Here is a 27,474-nt window from a genome sequence, read left to right as displayed (position 1 = left end):
GATGGGATTTATATTTCAGTGGAATTGTACCTCATACGACTTTATGTGACAAATATTGTGATTAACCTGCTAAGATATATTTCCATGCTATGATTTTCTCACATATAAGATACTGTGTAACTACTGATACAATATTAAAGTCTGTAACTTAAAAGCTGGTCCGGTTCTGTCCTGTCTGTCTGTCTGTCTGTCTGTGTCTGTCTGTCTGTCTGTCTGTCTGTGTGTCTGTGTGTCTGTCTGTCTGTCTGTCTGTCTGTGTGTCTGTCTGTCTGTGTCTGTCTGTCTGTTTCTGTGTCTGTGTGTGTGTGTGTGTGTGTGTGTGTGTGTGTGTGTGTCTGTCTGTGTGTGTGTGTGTGTGTCTGTCTGTCTGTGTGGCTGTCTGTCTCTGTCTGTTTGTGTGGCTGTCTGTCTGTCTGTGTGTCTGTCTGTCTGTCTGTATTATGATTACATGATATTAATTCTTTCATGATGTTTAACGTAGGCCTCCCTTTTTCTTAGACCATCTGAAATTCCCTGACTGCTAATTCTGCATTGCTAAATTCTGCATTTTTTGATTACATCAGCCCATTGAGACTATTCATTCAGGATTCATTCATTAATTCTGTGTCAAAGTCCAAGTCGTGGTGTGGTAGCACAGATCCGTATCCGGACGTCTGAGAGAAGTTGAGGGTCATCTGGTTGTCTACATTAGTGCCGATCTGAAGTGTTGACAGCCAACCAAGAACTTTATCAAACTGGCCGGTTGAACTTTCCCTGTCTGACAAAGACTTGGCGATAGATGGTGCTGGACTCTCTCCGTTCACTGTGAATGAAACAAAACACAATTTGTGTGATCGTGACATCATGCTCAGTACTTGTGCAGACATTAGGATCCCATTTTTACTTACAGGAAGGGACCAGGTAGTTCTTGCTGCTCTGAAGAATTTCAGAGGATTTCGTTCTTATGTCATTTTCCAGCTTTTCGATTTCCTGGCTGATTTTTGAATCTATGTTTTCCTTCTTCTCCTTTCCATCTTTTTTCCTCTGACCAATACCTTTGGCTTTGGTCATGTCACAAACTAACAATTTATCATCAAAACAAAAGATTAGGACAGAATACAGAATATTAATAGAAAAAAATGAATGAATCACCCCCCATCACAGTGTCATACTCACTCAGTGACATGGATTTAGTGCTTGTCACACTTCCCCTGATATCAGCTTGCAGCTCGAGGAGTGTTTCCCTGAAGCCTGCCATCAGCTTCAGCTCTCTCTTCTTGTACTCCTCCTTTAGTCGCTGCTTCAGCACATATTTGAGCTGCCTCCTCCTGAACTTCTCCTCAACTCTCAGGTAGATGTCGTTCATCTCTGGGCAGAAGAGCTGCTCGCCGTTCCCTGCCATCATTTCATCTATCTTCTCAAACAGCTCGGTGCCCTGACTCATATCGGCTTTCTTCCGATTGTTCATAACGTGGTATTTGTTCTCACACTTGTCTATTAACCAGCGTAGAGCGCTATGCTCCCTCTCGATGTGCTCCTCTATTGATTTATCTTCCAGTTTGTCTCCGTATGTGAACAGAACCACGGTGTGTTTCCAGATGCTGGCATCAAACAGGTTCATGTGGTCCCCCAGGGCGGCCTGCTGAGCTTCTCTGAACGCCAGGTCCAAGGGGACAACCAGCAGGACAGCATGAACCCCCATTGGGCTCAGAGACAGGCCTTGGACTATTTCTATGTCCATCTCTTCGGTGCAACGGGAGGGATCCTTCCGCCAGCCCGGGGTGTCGATCACTGTGACCAGTCTGCCAGCAACTTCCCCCGCCCCCACCTGACAGGACTCATTCTGACAGGTGGCGAACACGTCTTTACACAGGAGGTTGTTTCCTGTTGCGCTCTTCCCAGATGTCTTCTGGCCAAGCATCACCACCGTCAGCTCCTGTAATTCTTTACTGGATTCTGAGGAAGAACAACTGCAAGGTGAAAAACCACATCACAGCCAATACTAATGAACAGATTTTAAACATGTATCCAAAATCAGTAGCCCTGCAGTAAATAATGATTTGGCAAAATGAAGGCCGAATCTTATAGAGAGGCAAATACAGATTGCAAATACATTGAGTGGCTATTGCTGCAAAAAGTGGCGCCCATAGTAACAAAAATTGATTTAGTTTTAATGTAAATGAAGGATTATAAATAGTGCCCCGACCTATACCAGATTTTTTAGGCAGATACCGGATATTTCAGTTTTAGAAAGGCTAAGGGCCAGATGTACGTACATTTGCGAATGTAGCGTTCTCAGCGCCATGGCCAACCCGCAGAAAGCGCACGCTGTGATACTTCAGCTTACGTCGTATTTACCAAACCTGCAGTTCATCGGGTAATCAGCGCCTTTCTCCACCCACTATACCGTAAATTGCGCTGTAGCAAAGCGTTAAGTACTGGTGCTATGATACGGCTGAGTGCAGACTGCGATATTCCCACTGCTGATGCTATGACTGTTTGAAATGATCCTGATGCCAGTATTTGTAATGTAGCGAGGAGTTTAACAACTGCTGGAATGGAATGTGAAAGCTGAGTCGGAGATTCAATGTCATCTTTGATTTCTTCCAGTAACTGTAATGTTGCATGACTGCTTATAGGTGCTCTAAGTGATGTGACGCGTTTTTTAGGCTACAATATTTTTCGTCACATACAGCAAACATCTCCTCACTACCCGCGAGCTGCCTGTCCCATGAACACACTGTAAAAAAAACGTGGTCTCTGTAGACAGCCCAGGCTCCACAAACAGCAACAAAAACAAACTGCGCCAACCGGCACCACCAAACATAACAAACAGTGTTCCAGCCAATAACTGACAAGAAGGAGCTGGTTGCTGTATGTGACAAAAAATGTTGTAGCCTAAAAAACGCATCACTTAGAGCACCTTTAATCTGTAACGACAGAGAATTTTCACCACAAAATAGAGGCGCGCTTTCACGGGCGGTTTTTGTACATACCACGGAATACATAATTAGGCTTCCCCTCCCATCTCCCCTCCCATGAATGCATATGTATGACACGGAAAAGCGCAATTTGCCCTTTTCAGTTCCTGCAACAGGCAGTCTGCACTTTTGCCTCAGTGCGGCCTGTTTGTACACGTCACCATGCTCTTACGCGTACGTTGCGAAAAATTCCCGTGGAAATACTGGGTCAGAATTTTACTAAAAAAACATTTAATTACTCCTTAGTCTGTGATAGTGCTGATTTTATTATGACACCCACAAATGATATAAAGGTTAGTAAAATACTCTCAACACTGACTAATAGCAAAGCAAAAGGCCTTTTTACACCCTATGCAATTTGGATTCAGGAAAAAAAACTCAACTGAAACAGCGTGCTGCTACTTCCTTGAACAAATTAAAACAAACTTAGATCAAGGTGGAGTGGTGGGAGCAGTTTTTCTTGATTTAAGCAAGGCTTTTAATATGGTTAATCATGAGATACTATTAAGCAAATTGGCAAACTACAATCTTTCAATAAACACACAAAACTGGTTCAAATCTTACCTGAGTGGACGACATCAGTGCGTGCGGATGAACAATACATTATCCCCATTGAAAAGATGTACCATAGGGGGTCCCGCAAGAGTCAATCTTAGGGACACTGCTTTTTAGTATATATATAAATGACCTTTAACTAGTATGTAATGATATTGATTTCATAATGTATGCAGATGATCCTATGCTATACACTTATGGGAAGAATTAAAATTAACAAATGTAATGCATAAGGTTGTTGAATGGTTACATAACTCATGTATCACTTTGAATACTGAAAAGATGGTAACCATGTTTTTTAAAAATAGATGCAAACTTAAGGAATGTCCTGAGGTCTTAGTAAATGGGCATACAATTAAAAATGTGGACGAATTCAAATATTTGAGTGTTACCCTAGAACCAACTCTTACCTTTAAAAAACATGTTAAAAAACTGAGTAGTACACTGAAATTTAACCTTATAAATTTCAGACATATAAGAAACTCTCTTACCATTGAGGCATCAAATACCTACTTAAGTGCAATGATTGTTCCACACTTTTTGTATTGCATGACAAGTTGGTCTCAAGCAGGTATGACAGCCTTAAGACCACTTGAATCATATAAAACAGCCCTTAAGATCCATGACAGAAAAACCCGTCAATATCACCACTGCAAAATAATCACTAAGTACAATATTTTAAATTTTGGAAATTTGATAATGCATTCGAATATTTGCTTACTTTTTAAAATCATTCATAATGCTGTCGCTCCTCCTCTAAAAAATTTTATTACGCTCAACTCAGAAAAAAAAAGAGCTACTCGGTCAGCCACTAGAGGAGAGTGCAATATTCCCAATCGCAAAACTTCATTTGGCAAATCATCCTTTTGTTTTGTGGCCATAACTCAGTGGAATACTCTCCCCACACACCTTATTACATGTATAAATATTCAAACTTTTTTGAGTTTGACAAAAGCATGATTACTGTCACAAAAAAATTGTACACATTTATGAAGTGTTTGCGTCTGTGTGTGTGTGTGTGTGTGTGTGTGTGTGTGTGTGTGTGTGTGTGTGTGTGTGTGTGTTTGTATTGGGAGAGGTAAGGATTTTGATTGCATAGCGTTGTTGGTGTGGGGTGGGGGGGGGGTTGGTTTTAGGAAGGGGGAACAATTGACCACATGACAGTTTTAATTGTAAATTAGGTGTGACTGTGGTTGTTAAATTGTATATTTTAATGTTTTGTATTTCACTTGCATGGAATTTTTATTGTGTTACTGACCTGCCAAGAGACTACGGGCGGAAAATAGCACTTGTGCTTCAACCTGGCACAATGCATCTCTCCTTGTTCTTACACAAGGTTAATGTTAACTTGTGCAGTGTCCCTGTTTAAATAAAATGAATCAAAAAAAAAAAAAAAAAAGTACGCCTGAAGTGGGTGCAAAAGTGTTAGTACATCTGGCCTTAAGAGTCTACATCCACTCTAGCAGCTGTGTGAGGCTGTACATACTTTTAGCTGTGCTTTAAACTAAATGCTAATGTCAACATGCTAACATGCTTACAATGACAATGCTTAGATGCTGATGTTATATATAACAAGGGTTATATTCAACATGTTTACTGTCTTATTTTAGCCTGTTAGCATGCTAACATTAGCTAATTAGCACAGAACACATAGCACAGCTGAAACTGATGGGAAGGCGCTTTAGTATTAGTATTAGTTTTTAGGTATTTGGTCACGAACCAAATGGTGGACTGACCAGCCCGCAGTCTGACATTGCCATCCATAGAACCACATGCTAGCATTGCTAAAAATGTTCCGTTTTTGTTGGGACTGTCAGAGCAGATTGGAATTTCTGATGCCATAGTGTGTAGGGTTATTCAGTTATCCCATTTCAGTGTCAGATGTCAGGTCTACTTGTGACTGACTAACTTGGCAAGCCAATAATTCTAATCTATATATAATATATATATACAAAAACGAAACATTATGAGCTTCACCAGATTAGTATTTACTGCAGCGCTGTTGTATTGTATTTCATTTCTGTCATTTTGTCCACCTCTGGTATCGATTCCCTCCCAGGGTGTGAAACTGCTCTGACAATGCCAGACTGATTAACTTCTTAGTAATGCTAGATGACTGAACCATACCTCTGAGGGTTTTTCTTTTGGCATGGACTTGACTTTGCCTCACTATTGCTCCTTTTTTCACACTTCTTTTTCTCTCTTCAATGGTCTGATATATCTTTTCGTCTGGGACAAAATAGTCCCGACCATTTCCAGCCACAGTCTCAGTGATTTTCCCCAGCAGCTCCGTGGTATGAGTGCCATCATCTGCATTCTTGTTATCAATGACGTGATATCTGTTTCCACATTGTTCAACTAGAGACTGCAACGCCTCTCCCTCCCCTTCGATGTACTGCTCTATGGTGTGTGTTCCCAGCCAGTCTCCTCTGGTGAAAACTACAATAGTGTGTCTCCACACTCCTTCTCCGAGAAGATCCACGTGTGTTGTCACTGCCCGTAAGTGTTTGGCATTAAAGGATGCGTCTGCGTCTATAACCAGCAGGAAGACGTGAGGCCCAGGGCGGCACTGAAACGGGCTGATCATCAGTTCATCTTTGATCGCTTCAGGAGTGTCACACACAGGGAAGCCTTTCCACCAACCTGGCGTGTCGACCAGAGTTATTTCAGTTTGACCCACAAATCCCTGCCGGGCCACAGAGCGTGCCGTCCGTTTTCCAACTTCTTGCTCTTTGTTTCCCAATAAGGTGTTCACTACTGAGGTTTTCCCAACGCTTCGGCTTCCCAAGAGAACCATGTGGAGTTTTGGGATGGTTATCATCTCTCCTGTTAGACAAAACAAAGCTTCATTAGTCATGGAGCTTACAGCCATTTATACAAGTTACTGAACCTACCAAACTACTTACTACTAGAAATGAAATGGGGCATTTTTAATTGACATTTTGTTTCAAAAATGGCTGTGTATATATATTAATTCATAAAGCCCCTTTTGATTTTCAGCCATTGGTGGCTAAAGTTATACGCTTGTAAAGTCATTTTTAATTCCTATTTTTGTCATGCCTTTATATATCCGATATTAAATTGCTTTAATGCTTAAAGGAATAGTTCAGAATTTTCAAAATGTACGTTTATTCATGTCCTTGCCACCATAGATATAAATGTTTAATATATATGGTATGCTTGCCACTCTTCTGTCTGTACGCTAAACATGTAATGTTAGCTGGAGCTAGCAGGCGCTTAGCTTAGCTTAGCATAAAGAAAGAGAAACAGCTAGCCTAGCTCAGTCTAAAGGTAGTAAAATCTACCATGCAGCTCATCCAAAGATAACTAATTAACACATTATATCTTGTTTGTTTAATCCACAAAATCAAAGTGTGAAAATTACTTCTTTTAGTCCGTGTTTGTGTTGGCTTACTATTTTCTCTTCCCTTGTCGCCCTGTTCTTGTGTAAAGCGTCCATGGGTTTAATGAAATGCGCTTTATTAAAGCGTAACTCTCGCCAAAATGCAACCTAGGGTCTTTTTGTGAATGTACCCGAGTTAAACTTTCGTTTAAAAGCATATTTAGGACCAAAGCGTCACTTTTAAGATTTACCGTATTCTCGTTTTTCAGTCAAATGGCCTTTTGAATGGGAGTACTAGGGACACTTTTATGCTAGCCTCAAAGTAGCTATTTTTAAAACACTAAGAAGGCTCGACACAACATGAAACTTTGCTCGAAGTATCACCAGGGACTCTACACCTTAGCTACACCGGTGACCAAGGGATATACTAAATCTGTGGCTATTTGTTTTGATATCGACTCGTTTTTACTGCCGAAGTGGTAGCGGTCGGAAACAACAAGAGCTACAGTGAGTTGTTCAAAACCTTTCTTTTTAGTAAACTCTGGGTACACAAACAATGTTCTCAACATTTTCGTTAAGGTGTAGAGTCCCTGGTGATACTTCGAGCAAAGTTTCATGTTGTGTCGAGCCTTCTTAGTGTTTTAAAAATAGCTATTTTGAGGCTAGCATAAAAGTGCTCCTAGCACTCCCATTCAAAAGACCATTTGACCGAAAAACGAGAATACGGTAAATCTTAAAAGTGGCGCTTCCGTCCTAAATATGCTTTTAAACAAAAGTTTGACTCGGGTACATTCACAAAAAGACCCTAGGTTGCATTTTGGCGAGAGTTACGCTTTAATCTAAGTTATTATTATTACGTTGGTTGCTACAATAAACTCTTATTGCTTTGGCTCGTGACACAGTGACCCAGTCATACCCGGTTTAGCTCACAAGACATCCAAAGTAGGCTGAGTTACCGTATGCAACACTTTAAATGCAACGATGCATCCATAACATATTCTCTTATTGTAAATAGAGATGGCCCGATACCATTTTTTGCTTCCCGATACCGATTCCGATACCTGAACTTGCGTATCGGCCGATACCGATTACCTATCCGAGTGTGTCATATATTTAGTTATGTTTTAACTGCTGTATACTACTATCCCTGTATGGATGTGATATGATTGCTATCTTTGTTGTACTCAGGTTAAACTTTTTGTGAACAAACACAAACAATGAACGCTACAGAACTTTATTTTATTATCCAGTTTGACAGCCAGTCATAACGGAAAAAGAACATAAATAAACTACTTTAAAGTAGATTTTCTTCAGGGCTTAATTAGGTGGTATCGGATCGGTACATAAACTCCAGTACTTTCCGGTACTGATACCAGCATTTTAGGCAGTATTGGAGGCTTTTCCGATACTGGTATCGGTATCAGAACATCTCTAATTGTAAATTCATGATTTTTTGGTTGAGCAAAACATTCATCGCAACTACATGACCTCCCAGTAACGCTAACTCGGTTATACAGTGGGCAATACAGCACCGTAAAGAAAAGACCTTTACTCAGCAGGTGGGGTAAAACACTACAGCTTTTGTAGCGGCCGCATGAATCAACACAAACTGAACGTCACAAATAGCCATTTTAAATGTGCTTATAGGTTGATTTTGTTGCCACCAGACAGAGCCAAAATAGCTATTTATTTTTCTTTATGCTAAGCTAAGCTAATCGTCTGTTCATCAAACTCTCGGCAAGAACACAAATAGTGGCATTTCCAAACAATTCCTTTAAAGGTGCCCTGCCACATAAAACCGTTTTTACTTGTATTTTACTTGTGTTTGTGTTATGTCGTGAATGTGAAAATGAACTGCTACCTCCTCTGTCAGCTCTAGCTACTGAAAAGAAATAAGTGGAGAAATCAGGCCAATTACAAAAGCTGGTCAGTCTGAAGTGGTGTTGCCTGAGCTCATTACTATTCATGAGCTCGCCCAGTTGCGTTGGGTAAAGGATGCTGATAGCCAGGCTCTCATTGGCTAGCTGTTAGCCAATCAGAGTCAAGCAGCTTAGCTTGTTGAATATTAATGAGAACTGGCACAAATCGAGCTGAGTCTTCCTGCAGGCTTTCTATACAACGCTAGAATGGCTTGAAACAGACATTACCACAAAGTAATGAAATACGTGTGGCAGGGCACCTTTAAAGCTGTTGGAATATGTAATACAGGAAGTGTTTGTTTGAGTGCGCCCTACTGTGACATTCACCTGCAATGAGCGCTTTCATTTGATGGCTTTGTTCTTCGGACCTCCTCCTTCTCTCTTCTGCCCTTTCAGTCACTTCCTGTTGCTTCTTTTTGATGATGTCAAGTGTCTGTTCATCCACCTCGTAGTAGCTGCCGTTGTTGCGCCACACCATCTCATCTATCTCCTCCAGCAGCCGGGTCACCTGATTGGACGGACTCTGCTCATGGTTATTAAACACGTGGTACCTGTTCCTGCATCTTTCCATCAACCACTTGAGTGAGTCTCCCTCGCTCTCAATGTGCTGCTCTATGGTCTTCTCCCCGAGGAAGTCGCCGCAGGTGAACAGCACCATGGTGTACCTCCAAACCCGCTCCCCCAGGAGCTTCATGTGCTCCTCCACCGTCCTCCTGCTCTCCGCAGAGAAGGCTGTGTCTATGGGAACAACCAGGAGAAAGACATTTGGCCCCGGCATACACGTGGACGCGTTGAGTTTCAACTGCTGCTTGTCCACCTCTGGGATCTCAGTGAGGGAGAGGGAGCTGCGCCATCCCGGAGTGTCGACCACGATGAGCCGCCTGCCCCCGACCACGGCGTGCCTCTTTTCAGACTGAGCTGTTCTGATTCGGCCACACTCGAACCTTTCCTCTCCCAGAATGGTGTTGCCAGAGGAGCTTTTGCCAGCCCATCTCCCACCAATCAGGACGAGTCTGACCTCCGGCAGTGTGATGCTCTCGTTCTCCCCTGGAAGACAAAAGAAAACACACAAGAACACAAAACACAGTTACAAAAATGTCACGTTTACTAGTCAATTTCGGGATTGTTCCAGTGCCACTGGAAATTCTGCTGGATGTCACTCATTTCGGCCGGATGTCCCGTTCCCCTTCCTCTTTTTTGTGTTGGCATTTTAAACTCCGGTGGATTTGTGAGGACTATGGTTAACTGCTCCTCAGATCTCTGCAGGGTAAATCCAGACAGATAGCTAGACTATCTGTCCAATCTGAGTTTTCTGTTGTACGACTAAAACAACCTTTGAACGTACATATTCTACCAAAACAAGTTCCTTCCTGAGGCTATTTTGCGGCAGTACTGTTGCTCCATCCAGCACGTAGCGCCGCCCAAGACAATTGTGATTGGTTTAAAGAAATGCCAATAAACCAGAGCACGTTTTTCTCCCACCCTTTAGGGCTGTGTGGACTAGCCAGACCCTCCTTTGCAGTGCTGTGGAGGAAGGTCTAGCAATGTGAGAGGTTTTCTTTCTTTTCTTTCGGGCATTTTAGGCCTTTAATTCCACAGGACAGATGAAGATATGAAAGGGGAGAGAGAGAGGGGAATGACATGCAGCAAAGGGCCGCAGGTCGGAGTCGAACCCGCGGCCGCTGATGATAAAGGAATTTGTTATAATCAAATTGGCTTAAAATCTTTCATAAAAAGACATCAGCAGATTTCCTTATACTGAGCAGGAGAACATAAGTCAGGTGAGATGAGCAAATAAGCAAAACTAGAAGGACAGGTTTATCACAGCAGGTGTCTCTGCTGCTTTATATGACTGACAGAAGAAGAATGCTCTGGATCACGTATGCCTGTGTTGTTCCACAGGGACTTTAAGAGAGAGTTATTTTTGACTTTAATTATCCATTTCATTTCGGAGACGGAGTCTGAAGAAAGTGAGACAAAACATTTTTAGAATGACCCTGAACCCAAACACATCATGTTTGCTGAATGACTCATCACCTCCCTTTGTCACTTGTGATAACAAAAACACGCAACCAATACGGAGAGTACAAGGAGCGACTAGATAAAACCAAAAGAGTTGTTGGACGTAGTGCAATGTAACACAATAACCAAAGACTTTTTAAATGTTCTTTTTTGTTGGTACTAACTATCTTATGTCGTTCTTACAAAATATGTTCCTGGAAGCATCTACAATAGTGGTAGCTACCACAGAGGCAGTTTGGAGTACCTTGCCAGGTGTTCATATGTCTGCAGCCAGATTTTATCGCTACGACAACGTCGCAACCGTGCAGCATGCAGTCACTCATAAAACTTAACAGGTGTGTAGTTGAGATCAAAATGTCTTGAAACTGTTGGGGGTGGAGTTAAATGTTCAAGGAAGGTAGTTATTTTGATTCCTGATGGGAATCAAAAGGGGAGTGTGTCTTTACTGGCAAACAATGATCAGGTCTAACTGGTTCCCTTTGGAATTGGTCTGCAGGTTAAATAAAACTACATTCACTGTTGGTTTTGGTAAATGCATACCAAGAGTCAAGACAAACTGTTCTTAACAGCCAGTTATTGTCTTTGCCTTGTCTGTCTGTGACTGTGTGTGTGTGTGTGTGTGTGTGTGTGTGTGTGTGTGTGTGTGTGTGTGTGTGTGTGTCTGCCTTGGGAAAATTTGGAGACACCAACTGTAATGTGATTTAATGTAATTTTATTTAAACAATTAAACAATAACCTTGTATAAGAACAAGGAGACATGCATTCTACCAGGCTGTAGCACACACACACACACACACACACACACACACACACACACACACACAATTCATAAATATGTACAGGTTTGTTGTGACAATATCCAGCTTTTTGTCAAGCATGTAAAGGTTTGAGGATTTTTACATGTAATTAAGTGTGTTTGGAGATTATTCCAGTGACTTATGGCTATAAAAGAAAAGGATTATTAGCCACAAGAAGTCTTGTGATTTGGGAATAGTGCACTCTCCTCTAGTGGCATATTAGCCAAATCTGCCAGCAAACATTCAAATGCATTATCAATTAAAATATTGTACTTGGTGAGTATTTGACAGTGGTGATATTGATGTGTTTTTTTTGTCATGGATCTTCGGGGCTGTTTTATATAATTATTCAAGTGTCCTTAAGGCTGTTTTACCTGCCTGAGACCAACTTGTCATGCAGTGTAAACTATTTGGAAGAATCATTGCACTGTTTAGCGGGAACTACCACAGAGGCACTTTGCCATGTGTTTATATATGTCTGTCTGTCTGCAGCCAGATGTGGCTGGTGATCTTAACTGACTTGCTTTAATATCTTAGTAATGATCAAGGTGAAGTAAATGCTTTTTGCGCACGGTCGCTGGATCAAGCTAATTCAACCTCAAAACAGATATGCATGTTGCACTCATCGATACATAATCTGAATAATATAAAGAAGAATGCCTTTAGAAAAATTCAATTCACACAACATATCAAGTCCTTGTTAGGGATAAAAGGACTCAAAGCAGGCTAAACTATGCAGCCAGCTACCCATTTATCTTTAAAATTACGGCTAGGTTAACTCACCGAGATTGTTTTCCATTCTTACTGGTCTTCCCTTTTCATAGCCGAGTTAGTATGAACTCAACACCCCCAAGGGCTCTGCAGAGGTCACTGGATGAAGTCTGTCCACAGAAAAAAGAAAACAGGTATTTGGGGATATTTGGCAGCCCGTCCGCATAGCCTTGTCTCTATGCAGTGACAAACAGAGTACACAGTTAATCTAGGGCAGTCTGACATTGCAGCCTAACTGGTTTTTCTTGGACTGTGTAACACCTGAGAGTGTTTTCAACATGGGATCTCACAACACAAAGACATCAATAACAATGAATAACAAAAAGTCTGCAGAAGATCACATGCTTTTGAAACCTTTGTTGACTTGTATTTTTATTTTTGGACCAAGTATGAAAGTGAGTCAATAAAAGTGATATTTGCATTATGGAACAGAAGTGCAGAGCCAAAATGAGTGCAGTCGAAGTAAACTTTGCTCCTGTATTTCTTTGTAGCAGAGTTCAAGCTCACATCAACACAACGCCATTCTCTTAAGCGAGCCAACTTTTCATTAATTTTGAACAGACTGGGTTTCCATAGTGATGTTTTTGGCGAGGGCAGCAGCTCATCTTGTTACGCTGAAGGACTGCTGTATTCATGTAATCTCTTTCCTAACCATGGCCCTGTCACCTCTGTGCCAGAGTATATCTTTGGGAACCGAGACCAAAAATTCTCCTTAACCCTCCTGTTGTCCTCGGGTCAAATTTGACCCATATTCAAAACGTTTCTATATCATAAATTTGGGATTCTTTCAGCCAAATTGTCAAAAAAATAACGTGGATGGTTCCATACAACCATTACTCTTCACAAAAAAAATAAAAGATCAGCTCAGTACTTTCATTGAATTTGGGTGTTTTATTCAATTTTATAGCATTTGAAGATTTTCTTTTATAAAAGAACGTTGAAAAGAGTGACAAAAATGTCAGAAATATGTTCAAAAACGTGGGAAACAACAAGAAGACATCAAAAAAAGCACAGGAAAAATGTGACAAAAACACTGGTAAAAAGTGACAAAAAAGACATTCTACATGATTTTGACACACTATGTGTGCATGCATAATTCAGATGGCACTGGCTGATCTTGTTCTTTTGTTTTCCATACTCTTTGCACCCTGACTTACTGCACTGCTAATTATAAGAATCCCTCTAGTAAAGTCCTCATGTGCTCACTGACACATCCAAGATATACAAATCGATATGTATGTAAAGAAAGTGAACCAATCCACTTTAATGACGTTCACTTTCAGGAATTAAAAAACAGAAAAACTGTAAATAAAACGCTTTGGAATGAATTCAATCAAAACCAAAGATATACTGCATGTGGTATGCATATTTATTTTACAGTATACTTCATTTCAATGATAAAAATGTAGTATATTCAAAGATGAGTCATGTAGTGCTTCATGCCATCATAATTATCCTGAAAGACAGATACATAATGGTTCTGGGTCTCTATAACAAATGGCATCATTTCAATCCAGAGCCTAAATTAGAATCCGGTGGATTGTGAAATTATAAACCTGACTTTCAGTCTTTCAATAGACTATTATGTGCATGCAGGATATGAAGAGTTGATATTTGATGTCTTGGTTCTGACTTCCTCACTCCCCAATAAGATCAATAAAGCAGTAACTGGGGAGTGGCCATGTTATGAGACAACTGGCCTCTGGATACAGATATATAAAAGACCCCTTCTACATTAAGGGCAAGACCCCCAGACTGAGGCCACGTCCACACGTACTAAAACGATCCCCCCCCCCCGTCTTCCCTGGCATCGTTTCAAGAATATTTGCGTCCGAACGGATCCATTTGTTAATGACTCAACACGCTACTTCATATTCCAGGCCTATAGGTGGCGCTGTTTCTGCTACAGAAATTCACCAAAAATGGAGAAGAAGAGGCGGAGCACGCGCATACAGCTTGCGCGCTGTATACAAACAGACAGTATATGTTGCCCTAGTAACCCTAATAGGCTCAGTATCTTCTCCAGCAGGAACACAAGCACGTAGTCCGCCATTGTTGTTGTTATGAGACGTCGTCGCGGGATAAAAGGTCGAAGGCTAGAGGTCGAGGGGTGTGGCGATGACATCATCGATACGCAAGTATGCGGCTTCGCCGTCCAAACGAAGACGCAAGGGCACCGTTTTCAGATTTTTTCACCCTGGGACCAGGTTTAAAAAAAGTGTGTCTTCAGGCAGTGCGTTTACAGGATTCGTTTGGACGATCGGCCAAAACGATGCTAAACATTTTTACACCAAAAAGCGTCTCCGTATGGATGACCCTGAAAGAGACACAAAACAACTAAAAACAATTCTCCGGTTATTTTGTGTATCTGCTGTTTCATTGTAGTTGTGTTTTGTCTCTTTGCGGTGGTTTTTGTCTCTCTTTGTATACGTTTTGCATCTCTTTGTCTTTTTGCGTCTCCTTGTTATATGTTATATTTGTACCCGTTTTCAGTCTCTAAAACTACTACAGAACAATTCAACTCAAATAATCATAACCATCAGACAACAAAACAAAGCAAACTAAAAAACTGGAACCGCTTTAAGAAACATCTTTTTTTTTTTAAATAAAAAAACATGTTTTATTTTATTTGGCACTGTAAACATGTAAAATGTCAGGGTGGTTATTAGGTACAATCAAATACATGAACATGTTTAAAATATTAACGTTATAAATGTATAATACATTTCTTAAACAGTGGATCAGATTCAGAGTCATAGCTGATTACCATTTCATTTTATTCTAAATATCTTGTTATTCTAGGATAAGTAAGTAGCACTCCAAACAATTTACAACAGTTAATATATTGCATACATTAAATGGTAATATAGTTAAATTACAAGTATGGTAGGTCAGTTAACACTTCCGTCAATATTCAAGCTGTTCATTAACTTATTACAAATATTTTCAGTGTGGATTTTCCAAGTAAGATTTTTTTATTTAGGTCCCATGGCATGAAAATTTCACTTTGAGGTTTTTTAACATTAATATGAGTTCCCCCAGCCTGCCTATGGTCCCCCAGTGGCTAGAAATGGTGATAGGTGTAAACCGAGCCCTGGGTATCCTGCTCTGTCTTTGAGAAAATGAAAGCTCAGATGGGCCGATCTGGAATCTTCCCTTTATGATGTCATAAGGAGAAAGGTTACCTCCCCTTTCTCTGCTTTTCCTGCCCAGAGAATTTGGCCCACCCATGAGAAAGAGAGAGACATCATGGCTTGCAAACGAGCGAAGCATGGCAGTTGGTCAAGGCCACACCCCCACCCTCCACCTTGCCCCCCCCTCTCTCCTCCTCAATAGCATTTAAAGCTACAGACACAGAAATGGCACATCCTAAGGAAAGCTCATTGTAGGACTGGCTCTAGTGGCTGTAATTCTGCACCAAGGCTGAATTTCGGGAAAGAGACTTCAGATACAGTATTAGGGGACCACTAAGGCCTATATAAAAGAGACTTCAGATACAGTATTAGGGGACCACTAAGGTCTATATAAAAGAGACTTCAGATACAGTATTAGGGGACCACTAAGGTCTATATAAAAGAGACTTCAGATACAGTATTAGGGGACCACTAAGGTCTATATAAAAGAGACTTCAGATACAGTATTAGGGGACCACTAAGGTCTATATAAAAGAGACTTCAGATACAGTATTAGGGGACCACTAAGGTCTATATAAAAGAGACTTCAGATACAGTATTAGGGGACCACTAAGGTATATATAAAAGAGACTTCAGATACAGTATTAGGGGACCACTAAGGTCTATATAAAGAGACTTCAGATACAGTATTAGGGGACCACTAAGGTCTATATAAAGAGACTTCAGATACAGTATTAGGGGACCACTAAGGTCTATATAAAGAGACTTCAGATACAGTATTAGGGGACCACTAAGGTCTATATACAAGCATCCAAAAAGCAGCATGTCATAGGACCTTTAAAGACTCAACTTGTAGAAGAGACTTGCATGATTTTAAGATGATTCATTGATATACGTGCTGAATCCCGCTGAACCCCTTAACCCTTGTGTTGTGTTCTGGTCGACCACGCACTTGTTGTCCTTCTGGGTCAAAATTAACACCTTTTTGACAGTTTTTTTAAATATATTTTGACACATTTTCTGACGTTTTTGTCACTTTTTTCAATGTTTTTGTCACTTTTTTTTCCTCCACGTTTTCGATGCTATTTTTCACTAACACCAACTTATTACCAATAGTTTTACACAGATTTTTGGAATTCATGGTCAATAAATCTCATTTATAGGAGATTATACCTAATTTTGAAATTAATAATTTTGACTAATATTAGAGGAACAAATATGTTGGTGGAGAATCACAGACGTGTGTATGTCAAAGTTTAGGTTTAGGTATTGAAACCATTTCGATTTTTTCAAATGCTATCAAATCAAATACCCACAATTCAGTGAAAGTAGTAATTGAGTACTTGCAATTGCACTTATTATTTTGAGTAATTTGGTTAAAAGGAAACCCATATTTCTGATATAGAATTTTTGAGAACGGGTCAAATTTGACCCGAGGACAACATGAGGGTTAAGCTTGGACTGTTTTGACATGTGAACATCAATGACTATAAACTGTTCCTACATAGTGTCAGAAGTAGTGCTGACTGAACTACCTGATAGCTGTCACTATTTTCTTTATGCTCCAGGTGAGAGTGATCCTCCTTTAAGTGCCAGGATATAACTGTTTATCCAACAGAGTGGACATCTCCATCCAGGACAGGTCCCACTGTACTTCGGTCACGTCCTGCTTGGTCGCAGGAATCTCCACTGCTGGGAGATCCTCTTTGGAAAATGACCAACACCTACGGGTGCCAAGTGTCTGGTAACTTCATACAAATACAATAATCAGTGAAGCATTTTCCCGACACCGTTTGTTTGACTTGTGATTCATGCCAGGAAGATATTGGTCTAACAACATGCGTACAGTAGAAAGTAAGTGAGAAGATTTTAAAGGAGAAATCTGGCACAAAATGAACCTAGGGGTTAATAACACGTGTAACGAGTCGACTGTTCTCTGGGATATGTTTTCATGCTAATCGAATGTGACCAGTTTTATCGCAAACCGCTAATTAGCTTATAAAGCTAGTCGTCGGGGCACTGGTAAAGTAAAAAGAAATCTCTATTTCTATACCACTAACAAGGCTCAGAATATCACCACACTTCCACAGTAGCATCGTGAGAGTCCCTACATGTAAACCAAAGCATTGAGAACTTTGAAAGTGTACAGACAGTTTATTAAAAAGATAGTTTATAAAGACAGTACCGTTCACTATACAGGCAGGCGCCATCTTGGGAAAACAATCATGTCGAAGTTCGTCGTTGAACGACGAACACTGTGCATATATTTTAATAAACAGATATAATTCATGCATTACCATGTAATTACATTTCACAAACGTAATTCCTATCGACCCATTGGGAAACCACGGACCATGGGAGATTTTAAGTGACGGTTCAGCTCACGCTGCACGGCGTTCGTCGTTCGACTGGTCGTGACTGTTTTCCCAAGATGGCGCCTGCCTGTATACATGAACGGTACTGTCTTTCTAAACTATCTTTTTAATTCTAACTAACTGTCTGTACACTTACAAAGTGCTCAATGCGGTGGTGCTATTTTGAGCCTTGTTAGTGGTATAGAAATAGAGATTTCTTTATACTTTACCTTCTGCCCCAACGACTAGCGTTATAAGCTAATTAGCGGTTTGCGATAAAACTGGTCACATTCGATTAGCATGAAAACATATTCCAGGGAATGGTCGACTCGGTACACATGTGTTATTAACCCCTAGGTTCATTTTGCGCCGGATTTTTCCTTTAAAGCTGCTGTGACTGACCTGTAGTGACGAACTAGCCAAACAGTCACAGGGATGAGGAACAGAGGTACAATTGCACATGGAACGATCCATTTCCAGGAGCCTGATGAAGAAAGCAAATAATATACATGTAAATGTGTCAGACACTACTACACTGCTTTATAGGATTAGATGCGTAGGTTATAAAACAGATTAATAAATGGTTTGTCAACCATTAAACCCTTTTTAAAGGGACAGTTCACCCCAAAATCAAAACTACATATTTGTTCTCTTACCTATAGTGCTATTTATCAACCCTAGATTGAGCTTCACCTGCTAACCGTATCACCATGCAGAAGGAAGCATATTAATGAAGAGAGGCTCATGCTCATGTCAGCTGAGCCGTAACATGATTGTAGTTTTTGCAAGTTCAACATGGATTATAGGTCGAAAGTTGAATGAACGAGTACTTATGTCCCTTCGATTTCTTACAATGTTGAGTGTTGTTGCTCATAACACGCTAGCGTTCTGCTAATGAATGTGAACGACCAGAGATCCCGCTTGATGGCATCCAAAGCGGAACCAGAATGTCAGAGCCCGTCTAAAACATAAGCAAACCGAAACTCTTTCTAGCACGTGTATTGACAGGGAGAGCCTAACCTGTCAGCTGTGTTGTCGCTGCCTCGAGAGAACAAAGGAAGTGACTCAGAGCTTGCCGTAAAGCAGTATCTCTGGCCGTACGATGTGTATGACGTCATTGACATTTTAAAAGGCTTTTCAGAAGAAAAAAAACGACTTTAAAAAATCCAACACCCAGCAGTGTGTATTTTCTTTGCCTCCCCTTTCGAATGCAACATTCAAATTACTAGACAAAAAATTATATCCTGAGAAAAGTGGATTTTGAGGGGTATAGCTCCATAGACCTCCATTCATTCTGCACTTGCCCGTGAGCGCCCTCATATGGAACCAGAGTGGAATTGCAACCAGTTCATAAGCCGGAAGTTTCCCGAGAGTGGAAGTTAGACATTCTCTGGTATCGGTAAGCTAGAAACTAATCTCCACAAGCTACCAATGTTGGACGTCGTCCATGAGTACGCTTCCTTCTGCGCGGTGATGCGGTTGGCAGGTGTAGTTTGATAGAAAGAAAATAGTTCCTCCATAAAAACTGTTTACAACCATCTATCTTGAATAACCGGGCCAAGGTTTCTGGAAAAATACATTGCTGTTGAATTTTTCAAATGTTTTCTTGTGGCACTTTGAGCACCACAAGCTGAGTGCCATGTAGTTTCATTCTCAACAAGAGAAGGCAGACATCCCTACGGTCAATATCTCAGACACTGGGCAACTTACACCAAAACAATCTAGATTGATTAATACCACTACAGGTAAGAGGAAAAATATGTGTTTATGACTTTGGGGCAAACTGTCCCTTTAAAGAATTACTTATTAGAAAGTTTACCCAGTAATTATTAGGGATGGGACGATATGCTTTTGTCACGATTTGATTCTTTCACCATACACGCCGATTCAATTTGTATTGTGATTTGAATTTATTGCGATCTAGAAGTATTGCGATTTTTCTTTGAAGTTGAGTAAGTTGAATAATACACTTCTAGAGACAGTGTATCCTGAGACATTCCTGAAAACTATTTATTCGTAAAGAAGTACATAACATGGATTTTCTGCATTTTCTGCTTTCGCTCTGTTTCGCTGGAAACCGATATGATGTAGGTGCAGTCAGCGGTACCGTATCAACAGAACGTTTTAAGGTGGCTCATTGGTTAAAAAAAAATCACAATACATACAATTGTTTTCCTCCCAACCCCTAGTAATTATTATCATTAGTAAATGAATGTTTTGACAATACAAAATCATGTTACCACTACTGGAGGCTGCTGTCCAATCTGTTGATGTGAAGTTGCCTAAAAGACAACAATTGACTACTTTCACTGATCCACTTTGACTAAGCAGAATGATGAATATTATCAAATGCAACAAAGTCATACGGCTGACCTCGATCAGGTCTCACTGATAACCAGCTCTCTGGACTCTCCAGCTTTCTGTCCTGGGATGCACACTTGTAGAAGCCTTCATCTTCCTGTGTCACATTCTCTATAGTCATCTTTGTTACTCTGTCTGAACCGGAGGAGCTGGAAGTGAAGATCTCTGCTCCGTCTTTGAAGAAGGTGATTTTACTGTGATTGCCTGTCCAGTACTGACAATACAAGACCACTTTATCACCCTCAAATACAGGGAAGGAAGGAGTCTTCAAGATGATGGCACCATCTGTGGGACAAAGACAGTAGACATGGTTAACAGACAAAATTGCCTCACTAAAACACCTCACTCATTATCATGTATGTTTGTTGTAAATGCAGTCACTCACATACCACATTTAAACCATTAGGGCCCTATCTTGCACCCGGCGCAGTGCAAAGCCCGACGCAAGTGTCTTTGCTAGTTTAAGACCGACGCAGTTGTCAGTTTCCCGTCCAGCGCCCGCGTCGTTTAAATAGCAAATGCACCAGCGCCCATCTTTGCGCCCATGGGCGTGCTGGTCTTACAGGGAGGTGTGTTCAGGTGCATTCTTGGCGTATTGCTATCTTGAGGCAGCGGGAAGTGATGGCTCCATTGAACAACAAAAACCTGGTCTAAAGTCAATAACACAGCATTTCATTGTTATTTTAACAGCAAATTAGTAAAATGCGCCAAGACTTGTGCACAGCGCGCGCACACTATGCTTGTAACACACACAGGGAAGCGCAGCAGCACACACACATGCAGAAGATTACAAATAAAAATATTACGGTGCAAATCCTCCATCAATGTAATGCTCCAAGGTCCAAACGTGCCTGGCTTTTAAAGGGAATGGGAGATGATCTCTGATTGGTTTATTGCATGTTACGCCCAAAACACACCTCTGATTAATGAAGACACTAAGTACAACCCTTTTGAACCATGCGCCTGGCACACTGAGCCTTTTTTCCACCATCAAACTAGCAAAAGTGGATTTGGACACGCCCTAAACGCACCTGCGCCATGCGCTTCACGCCGTGCACTTAAATCGTTAAAATAGGGACCTTCGTCTGTGATTGTTGATACACTGTTGTACAACACTGTCCGTTTGGACCATGTTTAGCTTTCTTATGTGCCTCCCCCAGTTTGTCCCTGTTACACAAGACTCACAGCTTACTGTGATGTTGACTGTGATGTTGACTGCGTTGCTGCGGCCCTCGGCGCCCTCACACCAGTACAGTCCACTGTTCCCGCTGGCAGCGGTGAACACACACGTGTCAGACGTGCCTGCGCTTACAGCACCCCCTAGTGGTGAACATCGGTCAGTGTATAAGACCGTGTTCTTCACTCCACGGCCCTCGGGGAACCGCCTCAGCGTCCAGCCCGAGGAGTTGGTCTGAGAGCCGGGGCACTTCACAGTGAAACGCTCCCCTCTGAGGATCTGCCTGGTGCTGGGAGTCAGAGTCAGGAGTGAGGGAGGAGGCAGCTCTGGAGGAGAGAAATGGACAAAGGGAGCGGAAGAAGGGAAGAAGACAATCAAAGATGCAGTTGTTTCGTACAGACGGATTTGCACGATCTTGTTTTACCCACGATTACCAGAAATACACCGGCAGTTCTGTTATGTCCCACATGGCACTATCATCATTATAACTACACATCTATGTAAAATACTACATTACAATTCCCACAACACAACTACAGCTGAACAATTTTGGAAAATAATCTAATTGTGATTTTTTTAACTAATATTGCAATTGCGATTTAAAATATGATTCTTTTTTAAGCTCTTTATCTGCTTTATTATTGTATCGTATGACCAACACAATATTAGATAGAGTAAACATGAACTGTTCTTTCCTGTAGGCCAGGCCTGTATGTTATTATATTGATGAAATTAAGTGTACATGTACTGCTTATCCAGTGTATTTATCAAAGCCATGAGACCAGGCTTGGTCACTGTACTGAGGTGCATCATGTCTTTCACGATAAACTATGTTACTCCTTGAGTAATTTCCACGTTCTGTTCTGAAGTACAGTACGGTCATATGAAGTTATGCTTATGTGGTCAGTGATCCCTGTCGGGTAGTATTTGCTTACTTGACATACTGGTGTTCGGCTTTTTAGCTATGCAACTACCGTACATGGCTTTGTGATGGTTTAAGTGGTGACACAGGTTAGTGTTAGTAGTGTTGCCCCGTGAGGTAGCAATGTTAGCAGGGCAGGTTTTGCACAATAATACCTGATGCTGCGCAGCAACTTGGTGAGTTGATACTTTCTCTGCAGAATGCTTTACTCTGGCGTGTCACGTGACCAGAGTCTAATCGCAGGCTTTGCGATTTGAAAATCTCATTTTAACATATCGCGATTTTATTTGCAAATGCAATTAATCGCATTGCCCTAAACACAACAGTATATGTATATATACAGTATATTATCGCTGTCTTAATTGCAGCAACGTGCAATAATGAGAGATAAAAAGCACAGAGTACTTGGACACTCACTCAGCAGCAGCAACACTTGAAAAGAGATTGTACAGTGTGAGGTATCAGGTACTGAACAATGCTGCTCGACTTATTTCACTGCAAAGGATGTTATGCCCCTTTCACCTTGAACGCAACTTAATTTTCTTACGCTACACACCATTCTTTTTTTATTTATGTTTTAAAATAAGGCAAAATAATTATATTTAGGCAGATTCTTTTTGCAATTTTTACTCATGCGAGGCCAGGTCAATCAATCGGTCCGTGCACCACTTTGGTCCAGACTGAAATATTTCAACAACTAATGGATGCATTGCCCGTAAAGTTTCTACAGACATTCATGGTCCCCAGAGGATCAGTCCATCTGACTTTAGTGATCCCCTAGTCTATATCCACAACGTTCCACTTCCACCAGTTTTCACTCTTTTCAGCCGGATGTCCATAACCTTCCTCTTCCTTTGTATTGGCATTTTAAACTCCGGTGGATTTCTGAGGACTATGGTTAACTGCTCCTCAGATCTCTGCAGGGTAAATCCAGACAGCTAGCTAGACTATCGGTCCAATCGGAGTTTTCTGTTGCACGACTAAAACAACTTTTGAACGTACACACGTTCCCTTTCCATTCTTGTGTATTGCTGTGTGCATGCGGGAGAAACCTGACGCCTCGCTGCAGAGGTTGTAGCTGCTGCTCACCTGACACACTGAGTGTGGCCGGCTGGCTGAGGAGCACCACAGAGCTGCTGTTGCTCTCCCACCGCTCGGCTTGGCACCGGTAGCTGCCCGCGTCCTCTCTCGTTACCGTGGTGATGGAGTAGCTGTCACCTGAGACCAGGTGCCTGGGCTTGGAGGTCGAGGCAAGAGCAGCGCGGGGTTCGTGCTTTAACCACTGGTAGCGCCACGCAAAACTAGAGTTTGACTCCACTGAGCACTGCAGCAACACGCACTCACCGAGGTAGATGTTCGACCCCGGAGGCCACACAGACACACTGGCCTCTAGAGTCTCTGCAGGAAGATGGAAACTCCATTATGTTTTTTTTTTTTTTCATTTTCATGCTTGTGCCAAATATACTGTTAGTGTGTGTGACACGTGCACGCTCTTTCTGTCTGTGTTCAATGTATTGGCCAGTACCTTTAGATGTAGCAACTTGGAGAACAAATGCAGCTACACCTGAAACACAGAAAATATTCCACACACCAGTGGTGAAATGTAACAAAGCACATTTACTCAAGTACTGTACTTAAGTACAAATTCTTTTCAGGCCAATTTCTACTTCCACTCCACTACATTTCAGAGAGAAATATTGTACTTTCTACTCCAATAAAGTAGTTTATGAAATACAATGTTTTATTATTAATTAAACTACCCAACAAGTACAGCTGAAATGATTAGACAATTAAACATTCTCTCCCTCACACACTAACATGCACGCACACAAGCGCGCGCTCACACACACACACACACACACACACACACACACACACACACACACACACACACACACACACACACACACACACACACACACACACACACAATTGGTCTGCAGGTTACATTCAACTACATTCGCTGTTGTTTTCGGTAAATGCATACCAAGAGTCAAGACAAACTGTTCTCAAAAGCCACAACATCCCCGTTATTACAGTATTGTCTTTGCCTTGTGAGTTGGTGTGTGACTGTGTGTGTGTGTGTGTGTGTGTGTGTGTGTGTGTGTGTGTATGTGTGTGTGCGTGTCATGGGAAAATTTGGAGACACCAACTATAATGTGATTTAATGTAATTTTAATTTAAACAGGGACAATGCACAATTAAACAATAACCTTGTATAAGAACAAGGAGAGATGCATTCTACCAGGCTGTAGCACACACACACACACACACACACACACACACACACACACACACACACACACACACCTCCATATGTCCTCATACACTACCACAGCTTGTTTTGGGTACAGTATGTTTAGTCAACAGTCTGCACTGCCAATCAGGAGTAAAATGTATTAACACGTACGCCACAGGCAGCTACGATGGTTTGTTCCCAAATGACAGCACGCCAGATAGTCAGTTATTATGGTCCACTGCTGATTTTGGATTATATAACCAAGACAATGTTAAGTCAATTTCAAAAGAGTTTCTCTCTTCGGACAGATTCAATACATCTTACAGCCGCAAACTTGTCTCGGTAAGACATAACAATATTTAATGCCGCTGAGACGTTGCCATGAAGACACAAACCACAAAAACATTTCTCACGTAACACACACACACACACACACACACACACACACACACACACACACACACACACACACACACACACACACACACACAGCGCTGCCTGCCACACATTGTGACAGAGAGGAGAGCTTCCTATTCCTTAATTACTGGAATAATTACTGGACTGTTTAGACAGTATTCATCCCCATGGGAACAGAAGGAATGTACACACATTTGCTGTATTGTACTGTTAGACACACATACCATACACACAGTAGTGTAACATGGTACTACTACTATAGTAATACAGTTTTGAACATAACTCATGGCTGTCAAAAATGGCATAGCCAACACAACGAATTTGCAGCCCTGTCCAAATCATTTGCATTAGCCCAATTTAGATTCTGGCTGGTGCACATCATTTTAATTTAGCACTGCCTGAAACTCCCAGCTGCAGGCTAAGAGCCCAGTCAAATTTATAACCCTGCATACCGAACGGATATACTGATATCTGCATCAAATAAGAGAGTACAGCGTTGGCTCTAAGTCAGCACTGCACTGATGCTTCCACATGTTTTATCCACCAGTAGGAGAGTTTCTTTAATGGAAAGACAGATATTTCTTCTAAATCTTCCCAGAAGATGCCAGTCCTAAATGTAGTCGTTCACTGGTTTAAAAAGAGGCAAGTGTGTGTCAGTCAGTCAGGTCTATCTGTAGTACTCACCCAGCAGTGAGGAGATAAGGATGGTGTTCATTCTGTCAAATGTCCAAAATGATGGGTAGCTCCTCTGTGATTTCTTTATAAAAAAAAAAGGAAAAGAAAGCGACAATAGTTATGATTTTATGATTTCCACCACATATAGTAAAATGAGAATTAAGAAGTCCATTGTTAGTTTTTCCACAGCCTTTTTTTTATTTTTGAAGCTAGAAGACAGAGAATAGTGGTCTCACTTAAGAGGAGATTCGACTGACGATCACAGCACAACAACCACAGACACAGATGGTCATCTTGGTGGAGACATTTCCTTCCTCTGTCAGGCAGTTATCAGGCGGAGCCATCAGACAGCATAATCCAGGGACAGACAGAAAGGCAGAGATCTTGAACCACAATACAACCACTTTACTATATATTCAGCTGCTCTGTAAAATCTCTCCCATGTCATCGTAATCACCAGCATCGTTTATTGCACATACTGTATGTTACCTACCAAACTTGCTGCAGATGTTATAGTATATTTTTCCACATAATATTTCTGAATTACTTTAGTCTCAAAACTATGCTGCGGTTGCCAATGCTGAAATCAATTTCTGCTTTTCACAATTTTTATTTGTTCATATCTTCTTATTGAGGTTGTTGGTTGCTTTTTGTTGGCCCTTGTTTGCTCTATTTATATCCTACTTTTCTTTTCAGTACTTGCTGACGTTGATACTGATTTCCGCTTTTGGGAGCATTTTCATTTTACTCAATTTAATCCAATCAATTCCAATCAGATAAGGTTTTTGTAAATTAAATGAGGGGAATAATAATCCCCAGTCAATTAGTTTCTTTTTCTTTTGAGCCACGCTAGCAGCATGTATATGTCCACCACTTTGGTTCAGACGAATATCTCACTGTTGCATGGATTGTCATGAAATGTTATACAGACATTCATGGTTTCCACAGGATGAATCATAACGACTTTGGTGATTGTCTGAATTTTCTTCTGGCGCTACCAGATTGTGCTGATATGGTTCCTAGTCAGATGATGCATCCTATTACCTTTTTGGATTTCCTGGTGATGAGGTTAGTCTCAACAAAATGTTGTAGATTACACACATTCATGTACCCCATTTTAAAAACTGTTTCATCTAATCTAGCGCCATCCTCAGGTCAACATTGAAACGTGTCCAATTCTTTGTTTTGTGACCAAAGTTTTGACTGTCAGCCTTAGCTGTAATGTTACTATGTTTTTAGTGCTTTTTAGCAAATGTTTAGCATGCTATTAGCACAAGAGAAAGCGATAATTGCTCATTATAATCTTAATTAAATATTTTTAAATATATTTTAGTAAAATACCATCAGTCTAGTTTGGGTTTTCGCTGCTCCTTGAACTTTTTGCAGCCAAACCACAGTGCATTTCCAGTGAATTTCTAACTTATGTGTGTGCTCTGTGCTTTCCCAGGTAACTACAGCTGCCTCATTACCCCTCCGTGATCCCCGCCTTCTTCTCATCATCCATCCCTCCACCATCTCCGCCTCCCGTCGCTCCCACAGCCAGCCCAACATCCACAGGGTTTCTTCCAGGAAGCGCATCGGGCAGTCGGATGCTCTGCTGGAATGCTTGGGAGAGAGACCATCCCTGTTGTCCATTTGCGAGAGAGAGAGAGAGAGAGAGAGAGAGAGAGAGAGAGAGAGAGAGAGAGAGAGAGAGAGAGAGAGACATTGGGGAGGAGGTGAAGAAGAGGAGGAGAGGAGGAGGGGTGGCGACAGGAGAGAGGAACAGACATGGCTTCTAAAGAGATCCCTGCCTCTGGTTTCCTAAGTGTGAGCAAGGATATCACAG

General features: G+C 41.3%; 3 protein-coding genes across 7 annotated transcripts in view; 1 reads left to right on the top strand and 2 right to left on the bottom strand.

The window, feature by feature from the left end:
- Positions 1-402: 402 nt before the first annotated feature.
- LOC116058794 (GTPase IMAP family member 8-like) lies at positions 403-12,577 on the bottom strand. Of its 2 annotated transcripts, none has more exons than XM_031311683.2 (6): positions 12,380-12,577; positions 9,105-9,824; positions 5,643-6,341; positions 1,156-1,935; positions 888-1,058; positions 403-802 (listed from the first exon to the last, which is right to left on the bottom strand). In XM_031311683.2, the coding sequence occupies exons 1-6, from the start codon at positions 12,393-12,395 to the stop codon at positions 582-584; spliced, it is 2,607 nt and encodes an 868-aa protein (XP_031167543.1). In that variant the 5' UTR covers positions 12,396-12,577; the 3' UTR covers positions 403-581. The 2 variants fall into 2 exon arrangements, with proteins under 2 accessions (XP_031167543.1, XP_031167544.1); XM_031311684.2 differs by having other exon boundaries at positions 888-1,040.
- On the bottom strand, positions 12,400-27,342 carry LOC116058795. Of its 3 annotated transcripts, XR_004107122.2 has the most exons (10): positions 26,988-27,341; positions 25,656-25,728; positions 23,841-23,879; positions 23,405-23,713; positions 21,402-21,719; positions 20,229-20,501; positions 20,096-20,137; positions 18,258-18,339; positions 17,037-17,249; positions 12,400-12,477 (listed from the first exon to the last, which is right to left on the bottom strand). XR_004107122.2 is itself a non-coding variant. In XM_031311686.1 (9 exons), exons 1-9 carry the CDS (start codon positions 27,279-27,281, stop codon positions 17,087-17,089), a joined length of 1,593 nt encoding a protein of 530 aa, XP_031167546.1. In that variant the 5' UTR covers positions 27,282-27,342; the 3' UTR covers positions 16,773-17,086. The 3 variants fall into 3 exon arrangements, 2 of the variants coding, with proteins under 2 accessions (XP_031167546.1, XP_035863156.1); XM_031311686.1 differs by lacking the exon at positions 12,400-12,477 and having other exon boundaries at positions 16,773-17,249; positions 26,988-27,342; XM_036007263.1 differs by lacking the exon at positions 12,400-12,477 and having other exon boundaries at positions 16,773-17,225; positions 26,988-27,342.
- The window catches only part of LOC116058793 (capping protein, Arp2/3 and myosin-I linker protein 3-like), a 45,459-nt gene continuing 45,325 nt past the window's right edge, over positions 27,341-27,474 (top strand). For both annotated transcript variants that reach the window (XM_031311681.2, XM_031311680.2), the window contains exon 1: positions 27,341-27,474. In XM_031311681.2, the coding sequence (XP_031167541.1) occupies positions 27,417-27,474 (58 nt within the window). In that variant the 5' untranslated portion in view covers positions 27,341-27,416.

Source organism: Sander lucioperca, chromosome 11 (assembly GCF_008315115.2).
Source record: "Sander lucioperca isolate FBNREF2018 chromosome 11, SLUC_FBN_1.2, whole genome shotgun sequence".
In the NCBI taxonomy this organism is placed as follows: Eukaryota; Metazoa; Chordata; class Actinopteri; order Perciformes; family Percidae; genus Sander; species Sander lucioperca.
The sequence above is the reverse complement of the archived record's forward strand: the minus strand, read 5'-3'. Positions and strand labels throughout refer to the sequence as shown.